The 16,583-nt window shown below is 42.5% G+C and overlaps 1 protein-coding gene across 1 annotated transcript; it reads right to left on the reverse strand.

Moving 5' to 3' along the window:
* Window positions 1-78: 78 nt before the first annotated feature.
* PSMC2 (proteasome 26S subunit, ATPase 2) lies at window positions 79-15,835 on the reverse strand. Its single transcript, XM_070755120.1, has 12 exons — window positions 15,612-15,835; window positions 13,178-13,215; window positions 10,780-10,861; window positions 8,617-8,716; window positions 7,980-8,111; window positions 6,639-6,711; window positions 6,424-6,519; window positions 5,026-5,190; window positions 4,741-4,828; window positions 3,106-3,308; window positions 1,093-1,189; window positions 79-342 (listed from the first exon to the last, which is right to left on the reverse strand). The coding sequence occupies exons 1-12, from the start codon at window positions 15,679-15,681 to the stop codon at window positions 185-187; spliced, it is 1,302 nt and encodes a 433-aa protein (XP_070611221.1). The 5' UTR covers window positions 15,682-15,835; the 3' UTR covers window positions 79-184.
* Between the last annotated feature and the right edge of the window lie 748 nt (window positions 15,836-16,583).

Here is a 16,583-nt window from a genome sequence, read left to right on the forward strand (position 1 = left end):
GGTTGGGAGTTGGATGTCTTTATTGAATATCACAATAAAGCTAAACGTTTGCACTTTCAATAAAGACAACCACGTACGTTGGAATGTCATTTTTTAATTTTATTTTGTTACTTCTACTAGATTCAACTACAACACACCACTACCCAGAAACAAACTCCTTTATTGTTATCTGAAAGATCCAAGCTTAGTTGTAGGTCATGTATCGAGGGGTAGCGCTAAATTTGGCGTAGGACTTGATGACCTTGTTCACCGCATCCAGGAAGTCCTTCTCGGTGGCAATTTTTCGCCTCGCGCGGATAGCAAACATGCCCGCCTCTGTACAGACACTACGGATTTCGGCCCCTGTGGAGGGAGGGGGGAGGAATACAGAAAATGGATTTAAAAACAACATAGAAACATAGAAGATTGATGGCAGTAAAACACCTCCTGGTCCATCTAGTCTGCCCTTTTCAAAAAGACTTTTTGTCTTTTTGGAGCAGAAATCATGGTTCTATAACTTCCACACATGCGTAGAGTGATGCATTGGAGACAACAACTGAAGGATTACTACAAGAGAAAATGAGGCCACCTGTGGTTGGGTGGGGCTCCAGTAATTAGGGCTGCTGCTATAAATAGCAGCGTGTGGGTTTGGCTGTTGTGGAAGAGTATCTGATCGCAGTTCTTCCGGAATCTTGCATTGCTGGACTTTGTTGCTTTTTCACACCTTTGAAACCAAAGCAGAGCAACGTGTGTGTGTGTGTCTCACTTCGTTCGAAGAAGAAGGGGTGTGAAGTTTCTTCACAGCTGCTAGCTAAGTACTTAATGACTGCTTAAGGGAAATTGTACAGACTACCCGGTTGTTTAGGGATGAGTGCTCTTTGCAATACAAAAAGAGTGCTTAGTTTATTTTGAATTTTGTGATATAAAGAACATTGTTTTGAATTTTCAAAACGTGTGTGTGTCTGAAATTTGTACCCTTGAATTTTCGGGAGGCTCCTACCAGAGAGCCCAGCAGAACAATCAATCAATCAATCAATCAATCAATCATAATAATAATAATAAATATGAAGCGATATCTAAGTCTTGAGTGCTATTGCTCATGTTTTAACTTACCAGTGCTATTGGGACATAGACGAGCCAGCAACTCAAACCTTATGTCTCTTTCAACACTCATGGAACGGGCGTGGATTTTGAATATATGAGTTCTTCCCTAAAGAAAGAATAGAAAAAAAAGAACCGGGCTTTGGTTATGATATCTCCGGGACCGCCTTCTGCCGCACGAATCCCAGCGACCGGTTAGGCCCCATAGAGTTGGCCTTCTCCGGGTCCCGTCAACTAAGCAATGTCGTTTGGCGGGACCCAGGAGAAGAGCCTTCTCTGTGGTGGCCCCGACCCTCTGGAACCAGCTCCCCCCAGATATCAGAGTTGCCCCCACCTTCCTTGCCTTTCGCAAGCTCCTTAAAACCCACCTCTGTCGTCAGGCATGGGGGAATTGAAAAATTTTTCTCCCTTCCCCCTAGGCTTATAGAATTTATACATGGTATGCTTGTATGTATGATTGGTCTCTTAAATTGGGGTTTTTTTAGATTATTTTTTAATATTAGATTTGTTACATTGTTTTCTTTACTGTTGTTAGCCGCCCCGAGTCTTCGGAGAGGGGCGGCATACAAATCTAATTAATAATAATAATAATAATAATAATAATAATAATAATAATAATAATGATAAACACAGCGGAAATCATTGAAAACGGGTTTAGCAAATGTTGAGCTCCCTTAAAAAGATGGACTCTCCTGGCTGAGATAAAGGCGATTTGCCTTCCTAAGAAAGGCAAGACAGAGGAGTTCTGAGCATGACGTTGTGCGTAAGTGACCTTCTGACAAGCAAACTCAACGGGGAAATCCGATTCGCTCAACAACCATGTCACTAACTTAACAACTGCGGTGGCTCACTTAACAAAGCGGGCAAGAATGGTCGTAAAATGGAACATAAACTCAACGAATGTCTCGGCGACAAATTTTGGGTGCCATGGTGGTCACAGGTTGAGGACTACTGTGTTTCCCTGAAAATAAAGACCCTGCCTTATACTTTTTTGAACCCTGAAATAAGTGCTTGGCCTTATTGCCATGCACACAAAGGCCCGATTGGGTTATTATCAAGGGATGTCTTATTTTAGGGGAAACAGGCTTTCCATCCATCTATCTACCTACCTATCATCAATCTTCTATCTATCTATCTATCTATCTATCTATCTATCTATCTATCTATCTATCTATCTATCTATCCTTTATATATATCTCCCTCTTTCTATCTACCTACCTGTATCTCTCTCTCTCTCACTCTATTTATCTATCTCATTGTCTATCTATCCATCAATATCTATATTTTATATCTATATCTGTCTGTCCATCATCTACCTTGTTTCTCTGAAAATAAGACGCTGTCTTATACTTTTTTGAACCCTGAAATAAGTGCTTGGCCTTATTGCCATGGACTCAAAAGCCTGATTGGGCTTATTATCAGGGGGTGTCTTATTTTGAGGGAAACAGGGTATGTATGTATGCATGCATGTATCTATCTCTATCTATCTATCATCTATCTATCTATCTATCATCTATCTATCTATCTATCATCTATCTATCATCTATCTATCATCTACCTATCTATCTAATCTATCATCTCTCTATCTATCTCTCTATCTACCTATCTATCTAGTCTGTCTGTCTATCTAATCTATCTATCTATCAATCATCTATCTATCTATCTATCTATCTATCTATCTATCTATCTATCTATCTATCTATCTATCTATCTATCTATCCTACCTATCTCACTGTCTTATCTATCTCTCTATCCATCCATATCCATATCTATATTTTATATCTATATCTATCTATCATCTATCCATCCATCCATCATGTTTCTCCGAAAATAAGACCGTCTTATATTTTTTTGGAACCCTGAAATAAGCACTGGGCCTTATTGCCATGCACTCAAAAGCCCTATTGGGCTTATTATCAGGGGAGGTCTTATTTTGAGGGAAACAGGGTACCTGTACCAGCATAAGAACATTCATCGTTGTTGTCATCACCGTCATTATTATTTAAGAATAAAAGCATTCTAAACCTCCAGATCCGGTAGGCTAAATTCTATCTTCCTGTCTAATCTTCCAGGCCTCATCAATGCTGGGTCCAGGGTGTCTGGCCTGTTGGTTGCCATCAACACTTTGATATTCCCTCTGGGATCAAAGCCATCGAGTTGGTTGATCAGTTCCAGCATTGTGCGCTGGACTTCGTTATCTCCTCCGGCCCCATCATCGAAGCGAGCGCCTAAATTTTTTTTTTTTTTAAAAAGGAACAAGCACTTTAGAATGTTATCCTAACCGACTTAAAAATCCAGGCAGGTTTTTGATCCAAATTGTCAACACCGATGGCTCGTCATGATTATTTTATAGATGAATTAAGAGCAAATCAGAGCAAGGGCCTTCTCCAGGTCCCGTCAGACAATGTCTGGTGGGGCCTAGAGGAAGAGCCTTCTCTGTGGCAGCCCCGGTCCTCTGGAACGAACACCCCCCAGAGATACGTACCGCCCCCTCCCTCCTGGTCTTTCGTAAAGCTCCGAAGACCCAGCTCTGCCAGCGGGCATGGGGGCCGTGAGTGATGAGACTGTCTCCGGACGATAATATGAATGATTGAATTTGGTGACTGTGTATGTCTGTATATGAGGGTTTTAATACTTTTAGCAATTTGGATAATTCTTTTAAAGTAAATTAGATTTCTTTTATATATTGCTTCATTTATAATGTTGTACGCTGCCCTGAGTTGGTTTGAGAAGGGCGGCATGGAAATCAAACAAACAAAAAAACCCCAAAACAAATAGTAACAGAAATCAAAGAAAGGAAGGAAGGAAGGAAGGAAGGAAAGAAGAGAGAGAGAGAAGGAAGGAAAGAGAAAGAGAGAGAGAGAAGGAAGGAAAGAAAGAGAGAGAAAGAAAGAAAGAAAGAAAGAAAGAAAGAAGAGAGAGAGCAGGAAGGAAAGAGATAGAGAAAGAAAGAAGGAAGGAAAGAGAGAGAAGGAAGGAAAGAAAGAAAGAGAGAGAGAGAAAGAAAGAAGGAAAGAAAGAGAGAGAGAGAGAAGGAAGGAAAGAAAGAGAGAAAGAAAGAAACAAGGAAGGAAAGAAAGAGAGAAGGAAAGAAAGAGAGAGAGAAGGAAAGAAAGAGAGAGAGAAGGAAAGAAAAAGAGAGAAAGAAAGAAAGAAAGAAAGAAGAGAGAGAGCAGGAAGGAAAGAAAGAGAGAGAGAAAGAAAGAAGGAAACAAAGGGAGAGAGAGAAGGAAGGAAAGAAAGAGAAGGAAGGAAAGAAAGAGAAGGAAGGAAAGAAAGAGAGAGAGAAAGAAGGAAAGAAAGAGAGAGAGAAGGAAGGAAAGAGAGAAAGAAACAAGGAAGGAAAGAAAGAGAGAGAAAGAAAGAAAGAAGAAAAGAGAGAGAAGGAAGGAAAGAAAGAGAGAAAGAAAGAAAGAAGGAAAGAAAGAGAGAGAGAGAAGGAAGGAAGGAAAGAAAAGAAAGAGAGAGAGAAGGAAGGAAAGAGAGAGAAGGAAGGAAAGAGAGAGAGAGAGAGAGAAAGAAAGAAAGAAAGAAAGAAAGAAAGAATAGCGGGAAATAAGAGAGGCATTGGATTGAGATCTCAGACGCCTCACCTCAGCCTAGTCATCTCCCAGACAATCCTACCTGACTAATTGAAAAAAAATATACACGGACACCAACCTCCAATAGCATCAATTTCATCGAAGAAAATGAGGCAGGCTTTTTTAGTCCTCGCCATTTCAAACAGCTCCCGAACCATCCGAGCACCCTATAAAAACCAGAAAGGAGGAAAATGTGGCTGTACTTTTTCCCCCCTAAGGACCCTAATCTCTTAGGCCACTTAAAATTTCAAAACGTACGTCCCACATTCTTCTGATCGAACCGACAAAACAGCTTGAGATCTGTTGTGGTTAGCTCTTTCCCCCCGCGGGTTAGGTTTTTAGTACTTTGGGCTCTCTCCCTTACCTCTCCCACATATTTCTGCACCAGCTCCGACCCAATCACTCGGATGAAGCAAGCGTCCGTCCTGTTAGCCACCGCTCGAGCGCAGAGAGTTTTGCCTGTTCCGGGTGGGCCAAAGAGAAGGACCCCTTTGGGAGGTTCGATCCCAAGATTGACAAATCGTTCTGGCTGTAATCATTAAAAAGAAGGGGGGGGGGGGAGAAAGGGAGAGAAAGAGGAAAAAAGAGAAAGGAAAAAAAATGGGGATTAAAATCTCTAGAACAATCGTGATTCCATCCCTGACTTCGACCGTTCATAGAAACATAGAAGATTGATGGCAGAAAAAGACCTCGTGGTCCATCTAGTCTGCCCTTATATTATTTCCTGTATTTTATCTTAGGATGGATCTATGTTTATCCCAGGCATGTTTAAGTTCAGTTACTGTACATTTACCAACCGCGTCTGCTGGAAGTTTGTTCCAAGCATCTACTACTCTTTCAGTGAAATAATATTTTCTCACGTTGCTTAACTTTCCCCCAACTAACCTCAGACTGTGTCCCCTTGTTCTTGGGTTCACTTTCCTATTAAAAACACTTCCCTCCTGGACCTTATTTAACCCTTTAACGTATTTAAATGTTTCGATCATGTCCCCCCTTTTCCTTGTGAGCCGGCCCAAGTCTGCGGCATACAAATCTAATAAATTATTATTATCATTATCATTATTATCATTATTATTATTATCATTATTATCATTATCATCATCATCATCATTATCATTATTATTATTATTATTCTGTCCTCCAGACTATACAGATTAAGTTCATGAAGTCTTTCCTGATACATTTTATGCTTAAGACCTTCCACCATTCTTGTAGCCCGTCTTTGGACCCGTTCAATTTTGTCAATCTCTTTTTGTAGGTGAGGTCTCCAGAACTGGACACAGTATTCCAAATGGGGTCTCACCAGCGCTCTATATAAGGGGATCACAATCTCCCTCTTCCTGCTTGTTATACCTCTAGCTATGCAGCCAAGCATCCTACTTGCTTTTCCTACTGCCCGACCACACTGCTCACCCGTTTTGAGACTGTCAGAAATCACCACCCCTAAATCCTTCTCTTCTGAAGTTTTTGCTAACACAGAACTGCCAATGCAATACTCAGATTGAGGATTCCTTTTCCCCAAGTGCATTATTTTACATTTGGAAACATTAAACTGCAGTTTCCATTGCTTTGACCACTTATCTAGTAAAGCTAAATCATTTACCATATTACAGCCGCCTCCAGGAATATCAACCCTATTGCACACTTTAGAGTCATCGGCAAATAGGCAAACCATTCCCTACACAGAACTGCCAATACAATACAAGTTCACTATGTACTGTCCAATTTTTAAAGACTGAATGAAAACGTTTCTCATCCTCACGTGAAGCAAAGGCGTTTCCACCACCTCCCTCAGCTTCTCGATCTGCTCTTTGCAGCCTCCCACGTCGCTGTAGGTGACATCCGGTTTTTCCTCTACCTGCGGGACAAAAACAGCACGTCCGTCAGGCAGGCCGAAGTCTCGCCGATCTTCCGGGTGTGAGAAATTACTGACGGGAAAAAGTGAAACCAAGGAGATAGCAGAGATGGTTTTTCTACCTGCATCATGGTGACTGTCGGGTCGATCTTTGGAGGTAGCGGGATGTGGATCTGGTATTTGTTTCTGTCCACGCTGCATAAAGAAATGGGGGAAAAAGGCCTGTTTCGAATACAGTGGTACCCCTACTTACGAATAAAAGTTTGTAAGAAGAAGCAATTTTTCCCATAGGAATCAATGTAAAAGCAAATAACGTGTGCGATTGGGGAAACCACAGTGAGGGTGAAGGCCCTGTTTCCTCCCAGGAGATTCCTAGAGAGGCCCCACGGAGGCTTCTCCCTGCCTTTTCCAGCACTGTTTCCTCCCAGGAGATTCCTAGAGAGGCCCAACGGAGGTCTCTCCCTGCCTTTTTTGGCCCTGTTTCCTCCCAGGAGATTCCTAGAGAGGCCCCACGGAGGTCTCTCCCTGCCTTTTTTGGCCCTGTTTCCTCCCAGGAGATTCCTAGAGAGGCCCCACGGAGGCTTCTCCCTGCCTTTTCCAGCACTGTTTCCTCCCAGGAGATTTCTAGAGAGGCCCCATGGAGGTTTCTCCCTGCCTTTTTCGGCCCTGTTTCCTCCCAGGAGATTCCTAGAGAGGCCCCATGGAGGCTTCTCCCCGCCTTTTCCAGCACTGTTTCCTCCCAGGAGATTCCTAGAGAGGCTTTCTCCCTGCCTTTTTTGGCCCTGTTTCTTCCCAGGAGATTCCTAGAGAGGCCCCACAGAGGCTTCTCCCCGCCTTTTCCGGCACTGTTTCCTCCCAGGAGATTCCTAGAGAGGCCCCACGGAGGCTTCTTCCCACCTTTTCCAGCACTGTTTCCTCCCAGGAGATTCCTAGAGACCCCACGGAGGCTTCTCCCCTCCATGTTTTCCGATGTTCCGGTTTGTCCGTTGGGCTGTTTTTTGCACTCTGGAGGGTTTAGGGAAGCTTCCTGAAGCCCCGGAGTACAAAAAACCGGCCCAGCGGACAAACCGAAAGTTCAGAAAACATGCCTCCAGTTTGCCCGTTATGCTTTTTTTTCCACTCTGAACTCCCAAGCCTCAGTGAGGCCTATGCACATGCGTAGTAATAGGCGGAAGGGAATTGTGCACACGCATGGGAGCAGCACGGGTGTGTGTGCATGCGTGAGAAGAAGGCTTGTGGGCACGTGCACAATGCTAGCACACCCACACAAACCCTTTTGGCACGTGAACCAAAAAAGGTTCATCATCACGGGTCTATACGGTGCTTATGGAAACGGCCGCCAGTTCCAGCTGGACATTGCAATAAATTACAGAGCTAGGTTGCATTGTCCACTCCGACGACCGTTAAGAAAAAAGAGGAAGACGGTCACCGGTTCAATCCCAGGGAGATTCAAGTCAACTCACCCAACGCGCATTCCTTCTTCAATGTCGGTGGGGGCCACTTGGTCACTGAGATCCACCACAAACTTGGCAAATTGTTTAACGTTGATAATATACTTGGGGTCCTCGGAATCCGCATTGATGATCTTTGTACACCTGAGCCAAACAGGAAACAAGTCTAGTTCAACAGAGCTTGAAGCTGATTGGCAGGAAGGTCAGAAGGACACCCCCAGTGTAAACACCTGATTGGCCGGATTGTAAAAATATGTTCCAAGGCGCCAGAATAGAAGCTTGAAATTTGTCTTTTCCCGTAGTCTTAGGCCAGTGTTTCCCAACCTTGGCCACTTGAAGATATCTGGACTTCAACTCCCAGAATTCCCCAGCCAGCATTCGCTGGCTGGGGAATTCTGGGAGTTGAAGTCCAAATACCTTCAAGTCGCCAAGGTTGGGAAACACTGTCTTAGGCGACCCCTGTGAAACGGTCGTTCGATCCCCAAAAGGGACCCGACCCCCAGGTTGAGAACCACCGCTTAATAAGAAGTAAGGGTCATACACAAAGGACTGAACCCACTCCCTTTTGATAAGAGCTTGGCTGCATCACTGCCTGAACCAAAAATTTACTTTTTGTTATTCTGTTATTTATTATGAGGTTGTGATATACCTGGCCACTTGTAGTGGTTGCTCGCTTTGAAGAGTTTGTTTATCGGCCGCTAAATCCCAAAGAGCGGGTGGGGCCAGGCCAGTGTCTGATTCTTTAATGCCTACAGAGGGGAGGAAAAACAACAATGACAAGGAGCCATTTTGCACATAAATGAGCCCAATAGATATACAGTGGTACCTCGACGTACGAGTTTAATTCGTCCCAGACCCGAGCTCGTAAGTCGATCAACTCGCATCTCGAACGAATGCCTTTAGACTTTGTTTTTTGCGCCGAGATAACTGGAAGCAAGGAATTCTTGCGCCACCTAGTGGAAGCTCGGCTCCTATCCCGACCGAATTTGAGCTCGAGTGTCAAACAGAAATTTCGCTCGCGTCACGGCTCGTAACTTGGAATACTCGCAAGTGGAGCAGCTTGTATCTAGAGGTACTACTGTATACTGCTCAGAAACATAAAGGGAACATTAAAAAAAACTCATCCTAGATCTGAATGAATGAAATATTCTCATCGAACACTTCTGTTCTGTACAAAGTTGAATGTGCACAACAGCAGGCGAAATTGATTGTCAATCAGTGTTGCTTCCTAAGTGGAGAGTTTGATTTCACAGACTTTTGATTGACTTGGAGTTATATTGTGGTGTTTAAGTGTTCCCTTTATTTTTTTTGAGCAGCAAGTTTACAACTTGCAAGTTCAACTCAAACGGGACAAAAACAAATCTTTTATTAAATCCAGAGCTAGAGTGTTGTGGTTAGCTCTGGCCCAGCTCCTGCCCCAAGGAATGTGCAGGTGGATGTGGGGGAGACATCCACATGCCGCAGGCCTGTTTTGCTCCCGACGGAATCTGCCAATGAAGCCTCTTCTGACCAAGGAAGCATGAGTGACAGGGAAGAAGGGAGTTTGGCAGACAGCCCAGGAGGAGATCAGTCATCTGTATCATCCCTGGATTCTGAGCAAGAATTAATGACACATCCACGCATGCGTAGAGTGATGCATAGGAGACAACAACTGAAGGATTATTACAAGAGAAAATGAGGCCACCTGTGGTTGGGTGGGGCTGCTGTAATTAGTGCTGCAGATAAAAGCGCAGCCTGGTGTTTTAGCCTCATGGCAGTTTATCTGATTCCTTGTTTCGTCAAGATCGTGGTTTTTGTGCTGTTCAAGATTGTGTGTGGACTCTCTGGACTTTAGAATTGGACTCAATTTCCCAGTTATTGGCTGAGCAATTGGATTGCATTTAACCTGTGCCTTGTGTGTACCAGAAAATCCCTGACATTTAAAAAGGGAGCTGTTTCTGTTTTTCTGTTTATAAAAACTTTTGGGTTTTCCTTTTATCGTGTGGTGTGTGTCTTCCTGGACTAATTACCCTGTAATTACGGGTGGTTGAAACACACTGGCAGAACATAGAGTAGGGTCAAAAGAAGAGGGGGGGGGTTGTTAGATTTTAAGGAGTTTGCGGAGTAATCCCTGAGTAGTCAAAGATACACATACACAGAGGAAACATGGAGGGTTTGCAGATATCCAGTTGATAGCCCAGAGTGACTAGTAATAATACAGCGATACAATTCAGATACATTCAGTATATAAAGTATTATTTACATTGGCAAATATCTTAATCAAGAACAATCCTAGTCATACACAATTTAAATCAGTCAAAACATATACAATACTACAAGCTCGCTTGTTCAGCTTACAAATACATTAAACCAGCATTTGAACACACAGTTCTAAATAGAGTATAGTCACAAAGACAAACCAGCAGAGAATAGCAGAGAGAAAGAGAGAATCACACTTCCGGCTCCTTTTATGGCAATCTGTAACACTAGCTCTTAAAGCAACCCTACATCACTTCGGACAAATGGTTATCCAACATCTTCTTTAAAACTTCCAGTGTTGGAGCCTTCACAACATCTGGTGGCAAGCTGTTCCACTGATTAATTGTTCTAACTGCCAGGACATTTCTCCTTAGTTCTAAGTTGCTTCTCTCCTTGTTTAGTTTCCACCCATTGCTTCTTGTTCTACACTCAGGTGCCTTCCTTCCCCCTCTTGAGCTTTTCTGGGGAGTGGCCACAAATGACAGAATGAAATTCAGGACTCGGAACGACTGCCAAGGCCCAGCATCAGACAAAATTACCGGTCCTAAAGCACCAAAAGAACTTTTAAAAGTACCTGTGAGTTCGTTGATTTTCTTAAGCAACTGTTGGATGTCATCTTCCACTTGTTTGATTTGCCTCGAGTAGGTGCTCTGGCCCTGGATTTGAAAAAAGATTTACAGAGTTTAGGGGAAATGAGGAATATTTGTGTCCCAAATATTTTCTCTCCTTTTTCTGGAGTCAACTCAGCTTTGTTTTTTTTGAAGACATTTCGCTTCTCATCCATTCAAATCCTTCCATTCCCCATCACCCAGTCCCAGTGTAGGCAAAGTTGGCTCTTCTATGACATGCGGACTTCAACTCCCAGAATTCCTCAGCTAGCATGATTGGCTCAGGAACTCTGGGAGTTGAAGTCCACAAGTCATAGAAGAGCCAACTTTGCCTGCCCCCGAGTCCCAGTCAAAACTGAAGAAGCTTCTTCGATGAGAAGCGAAACGTCTTCAAAAGAAAAAAAAAGAAAGTTCCGTAGTTGCCTCCAGAAAAAGCAACCACGACTAGGAGGAGGACTGAAAATCTCCATAGACATTTGTGTCATAATCATGCAATCTTATACAGTGGAACCCCGACATAAGAGCTGCTCTACTTAAGAGCAACTCGAGATAAGAGCTGGGAGGGGAGAGATATTTTTGTTCTACTTACAAGCCCAAATTCGAGATACAAGCGCCAAGGAGCTGTCTCCTGAAGCCAAACGCTAACTTCCGCGTTCGGCTTCAAGAGACAGCTGCGAAGCGGCGCGCGTGTTTTAAAAGGTTGCAACCGGCCTGGGGGGCTCGGGGGGGTGCTTGCAGCTTTCTTTCTTGCTCTTTTTCTTTCTCTCTTTTACCTTCCCTTCCTCTATTTCTTCTTTTCTTTCTCCTTCCCACCTTCTTCCCTCCCTCCCTCCCTTCACTCATTCCTCTCTTACTCTCCCCTTTCATAAGTTTCCTTGCTTCCTTCCTCTGTTCCTGTCCCTTCCCTCTTTCCTTCCTTCCTTCCCACCCTCCGTCCATTCATTCACCCATTCCTCTCTTGATCGCTTAAAGCCGGTCCCTGGTGCAAAAAGGGTTGGGGACCTCTGTCCTACAGGATTGGGTGGCAGAGAAGTTGAACATATGTAAATTTAAAAGTTTAAGAAAGTTTACAAGTTAAGTGAAAGAAACTTCATTATTCATTTATATGTACATGTACATTTCTTCATTAAAAACATGTCTTTCTGCATAATTTAGACTAACTTTGTGAGTTTTTTCAGGGCTGGAACCAATTAAAATTATTTACATTAATTCCTATGGGGAAAAGTCGTTCGAGATAAGAGCTGCTCGACTTAAGAGCCCAGGTCCGGAACGAATTAAACTCGTATCTCGAGGTACCACTGTATAGGATAAAGCCCTATAAAGCCCATCATTGCATCGGACCAGAATATCTCTGGGACCGTCTTCTGCCGCATGAATACCAGCGACCAGTTAGGTCCCAGAGTTGGCCTTCTCTGGGTCCCGTTGTACTAAAGACAAATTCCTTGTGTGTCCAATCACACTTGGCCAATAAAAAATTCTATTCTATTGTATTCTAATTACAATTCTGAGTTTAAAAAAAATACTCAGAGGACAATACAGTGTTCTCTCAATTTTCATGGGTTTGAACTTCGCGAAAAGTCTATACCACGGTTTTTCAAAAATGTTAATAAAAAAAAAATACTTGGCAGGTTTTTTCCCTATACCACGGTTTTTCCCATCTGATGACGTCATATGTCATCGCCAAACTTTTGTCTGCTTTTAATAAATGTTTTTTAATAAACGTTAATAAATAAACATGGTGAGTAATAATCTAAATGGTTGCTAAGGGAATGGAAAATTGCAATTTAGGAGTTTAAAGTGTTAAGGGATGGCTTGTGACACTGTTCATAGCCAAAAATAGTGTATTTACTTCCGCATCTCTCTCTTCACGGAAATCCCCTGCGAAAAGCAAGGGAACACTGTATTCTATGCCAGAGGTCTTCAAACCTGGCAATTTTAAAGCCTGTGGACTTCAACTCCCAGAATTCCCCAGCCAGCTACGGCTGGAGAATTATGGGAGTTGAAGGCCACAAGTCTGGGGCCCCCTGCTCCATGCATTTAAAGATAGAAAGTGAAGCAAAACGTATTTGAAAATCAATTAGTCTTTAAAAGGGCCATGAAGCACTTTCTCAATTAAAGTTACAAAATATTCATGTCAATATATGGGTAAAATGAGGACCCAGATTGTGGGGGCAATATGCTGGCTCTGTTAAAAGGTGCTATTGCTAACATGTTGTAAGCCGCCCTGAGTCTAAGGAGAAGGGCGGCATAAAAATCGAATAAATAAATAAATATTCCTCCAGAAACTTTATCAATTTGTTTAATGCAGATGCTTCCTAAATGTTCTCAAAAAGTAATGCTGGAAATACTACATGGAGTACTTACGTAGGTTTTCAAGAGGGCTATGTCACCTTCATCCAAAGCTGAGAGACAAAACAGAGAGAAGTTAGAAAAAGAAAGAAATGACTTTTTTAAAACTTTGTTTCCCAATAGAAAATCAGGTTAATTACAGTCAGTCTATTTTGTCATTAGTACTCATTCAACCTTAAAAAAAATCAAAATATCCTTGAACTTTTAAACTCAGTTACTGAGGGCTGACCTGCTATCTCTGCTGGAAATCGGTTTCAAACCTCCATTACACTTCCTGTAAAGTCATATTTTTCTAAGGTTAAAACTAAACCCACCTGATGGGGAAAAAAGGTGGGGGTGTAACATGTAATTTTTAAAAAATGAATATGCTCTACTAACAGCAAACGAAACAAAGTTTTACATTATTTTAGCATCTTGAGATCGTCTTACTTTTTGCCAGGAATAAGACCCCCAAAAAAGAGGGGTCCCTGATGCTCTCTAAGTTTGCTCATTTTTTACAGACATTTCATAATCCAAACTAGGGAACATCATCACTAGTACTGATGATGTTACCCAATATGGTAATGAAACGTGTACAAGAAAACAAGGAAGCTCAGAGAGCACCAAGGAACTATTTCAACTCTGAGCTACAAATATTCTCCTTTATTGCCTTTATGTCTGTCTATCATCTGTGTTTATCTGTCTATCAGTCTATGCCTATCTTTCTATTTTTCTATCTATTTTTCTATCTATCTCTCATCTCTCATCTATCTATCATCTATCTATCTCTCATCTATCTATCTATCTATCTATCTATCTATCTCTCATCTATCTCTCTATCATCTATCTATTTATCTATCATCTATCTATATCTATCTATCTATTTATCTATCTATCATCTATCTATCCATCTATCTGCCTACCTACCTACCTATCTACCTATCCTTCCATCCATATCTACAGTATCTACCTAACCATCTACCTACCTACCTATCCATGAATCATCTATCCACTACCCATCTATCTCTACTAGCTAGCACTGATAATGTTACCTCGTATGGTTATGAAACGTCTACAAGAAAACAAACTAACTCCTTTTTTCGCTGACATTTATTATGTTTATGTTCAGTCGGTTTGAGTGTGTATGATTGTGTAGTACATAGGTTTTTTATAACAATGTGTTTTAAATTAGTTTTTTAATTTTTTAACATTCATTTGTATTTATATTGTATTGATGTTCTGTTGTGAGCCGCCCCGAGTCTTCGGAGAGGGGCGGCATACAAATCTAATAAATTATTATGTCAATACAACACAGCAAACCAGATTACTATGCTGGATTTCATATTTCATCACCAGTCGGGCGCTTCCCGAGCACCTAGGACTGCGTGATGTAGCGGCTAATTATGCTTGCCGATCCCAGTAAAGTGGCCTTTTGCAATTGACAGATGGAGATTTTGTCAATTCCGATGGTTTTCAAATGTCCGCTGAGATCTTTTGGCACTGCGCACAGCATGCCAAGTACCACTGGGATTATTATTATTATTATTATTATTATTATTATTATTATTATTAAACTCAGAGAGCACCAAGGACCCTTCAACTCTGAGCTACAAATACTCTCATTTATTGCCTCTGTCTATCATTGATCTACCCATCTATCTCCCTACCTATCCATCACCTATCTATCTCTACTATCTACTATTGAATTATCTGAGCTACAAATAATTCTCCTTTATTTTCTCTATTTTTATCTACAGTATCTACATCCATCCATCAATCTACCTACCTACCCTATCCATCATCTACCCATCACCTATCTATCTCTACTATTTAGTATGTAGCACTGATGATGTTGCCTAGTATGGTAGTGAAATATCAGCAAGAAAACAAGCAAGCTCAGAGAAACACTAAGATACTAATTTCAACCTTGAGCTACAAATATTCTCCTTTATTTAGTACAGTAAAATTATGCTGCAACCCCCAACCTCCCTAACTTTCCCCCCACTCTCCAGATGCTGTTTTGAACTACCACCCAACTCCCAACAAGGTTTAAACTGAGCTTAAGGTTCCCTCTGCAGGAGAGGGTTAAAGGCAAAACACGGATTTATTGATATAAAGGGCGCTTCCTTTTTTCAGCCTGGCCTAGAAATCTCAGGTTATACACTTGGAGCGACTGGCCAAAGCGCCTGAATGAATGGAGACGTAGGTTTCCATGCTCCAAACCCGTGACTTTCCCTTTTGGCTGCATTCACACAACCTCTCCAGACCCGTATATAGGCCATTTTCAACCTACTTTCCAAGAAACCGAATCCACAAACTGGCTTCCCACCATCACCGCCACACGCAAAGCAGCCCAAGCCAGCTTGCGTACACACAACTACAGGGAGTTGACCCAGGTTTAAAAACAGGGCCGTGTGAACGCAGCCGCCTTATAGGGAATCCGGGTTACGGCATGGTTTGAACCGCTTACCACGGATGGGCTTGTCCTCCTTCTCCTCCTCTTTGGTTTTGCGCTGATCGGACCCCAAATAATCCGGCATCGCTGCTTCCCAACGGCTGTCTCTAATCCCGATAGCTAAACCCGGGTTTCTTGGGGTCTCTGAGGCGCATGCGCAAATGTTGCCGAACCCGCTCTTGGCATTACGCAGCACCTCGCCTTTCTTTCCTTCCGCGACTCGGCGGAAACGTCCCGCCGGAAGTGGCGTGCGGGGGGAAGCAAATGGAAGTCGGACCTACTCTATGATTCTTCCTCCCCCCCCCCTCTTTCTCTCCCTTCCCTGAACAAATGGCAGTTATGCCTATGGGGAGATTGTTGTGTTTTGCATTCATTATTCCACCAGACTTGAAATACTGAAATTGGACAATTTACAACTGCGTCGCCTCCGAACTGATCTAACTTGTAGTACACAAAATCATATACCACGAGCCCGTAATAGATTCAAACTCAATCTAAACTGCTCCAAACTAGACTGCAGAAAATATAACTTCAGCAATAAAGTGATCAGCGCCTGGAATGCACTAACTGATTGTTGTTTCTTGCCCAAACCCCAAAATCTTCAACCTCAGATTGTCTAGTTGACCTCTCCCCTTTTCATTGTGCCTACCGCCCCTGTCCTATTGGTCTTCTTTTATCATTACTTTCTATGTTATGATTTATATGATTGACGAAATAAATACATAAAATAAAACTTTAATGCCTGCAGGTGAAAAACAGACCAACTCTGTGTGTGCGTGTGTGTGCATGGAGATGTGCGCGTGCGCAGTGTGGCGCATGTGGGAGGGTTGCTTGTTGGCACGCGCACGCTAGCATGTAACGCACACTCCCATTTTTGGCATGCAAGAAGAAAAAGGTTCGCCATCATTGTCTTATACCATTCCAGACAAAGGGGTGTCCAGTCTCTTCTTTAAAACCTCCAGTGTTGGAGCATTCACAACTTCTGGA

The sequence above is a fragment of the Erythrolamprus reginae genome, chromosome 6, assembly GCF_031021105.1.
Source record: "Erythrolamprus reginae isolate rEryReg1 chromosome 6, rEryReg1.hap1, whole genome shotgun sequence".
Taxonomy (NCBI): Eukaryota; Metazoa; Chordata; class Lepidosauria; order Squamata; family Dipsadidae; genus Erythrolamprus; species Erythrolamprus reginae.

Excerpts from the sequence above, each read along its gene's own strand:
- PSMC2 (XM_070755120.1), bottom strand. The coding sequence starts at position 15,681 with ATGCCGGATTATTTGGGGTCCGATCAGCGCAAAACCAAAGAGGAGGAG. Across the intron at positions 8,717-10,779 it reads GAAAATCAACGAACTCACAG|GCATTAAAGAATCAGACACT; the intron begins GTACTTTTAAAA and ends TCCCCTCTGTAG. Across the intron at positions 5,191-6,423 it reads TGGAAACGCCTTTGCTTCAC|CCAGAACGATTTGTCAATCT; the intron begins GTGAGGATGAGA and ends TAATGATTACAG.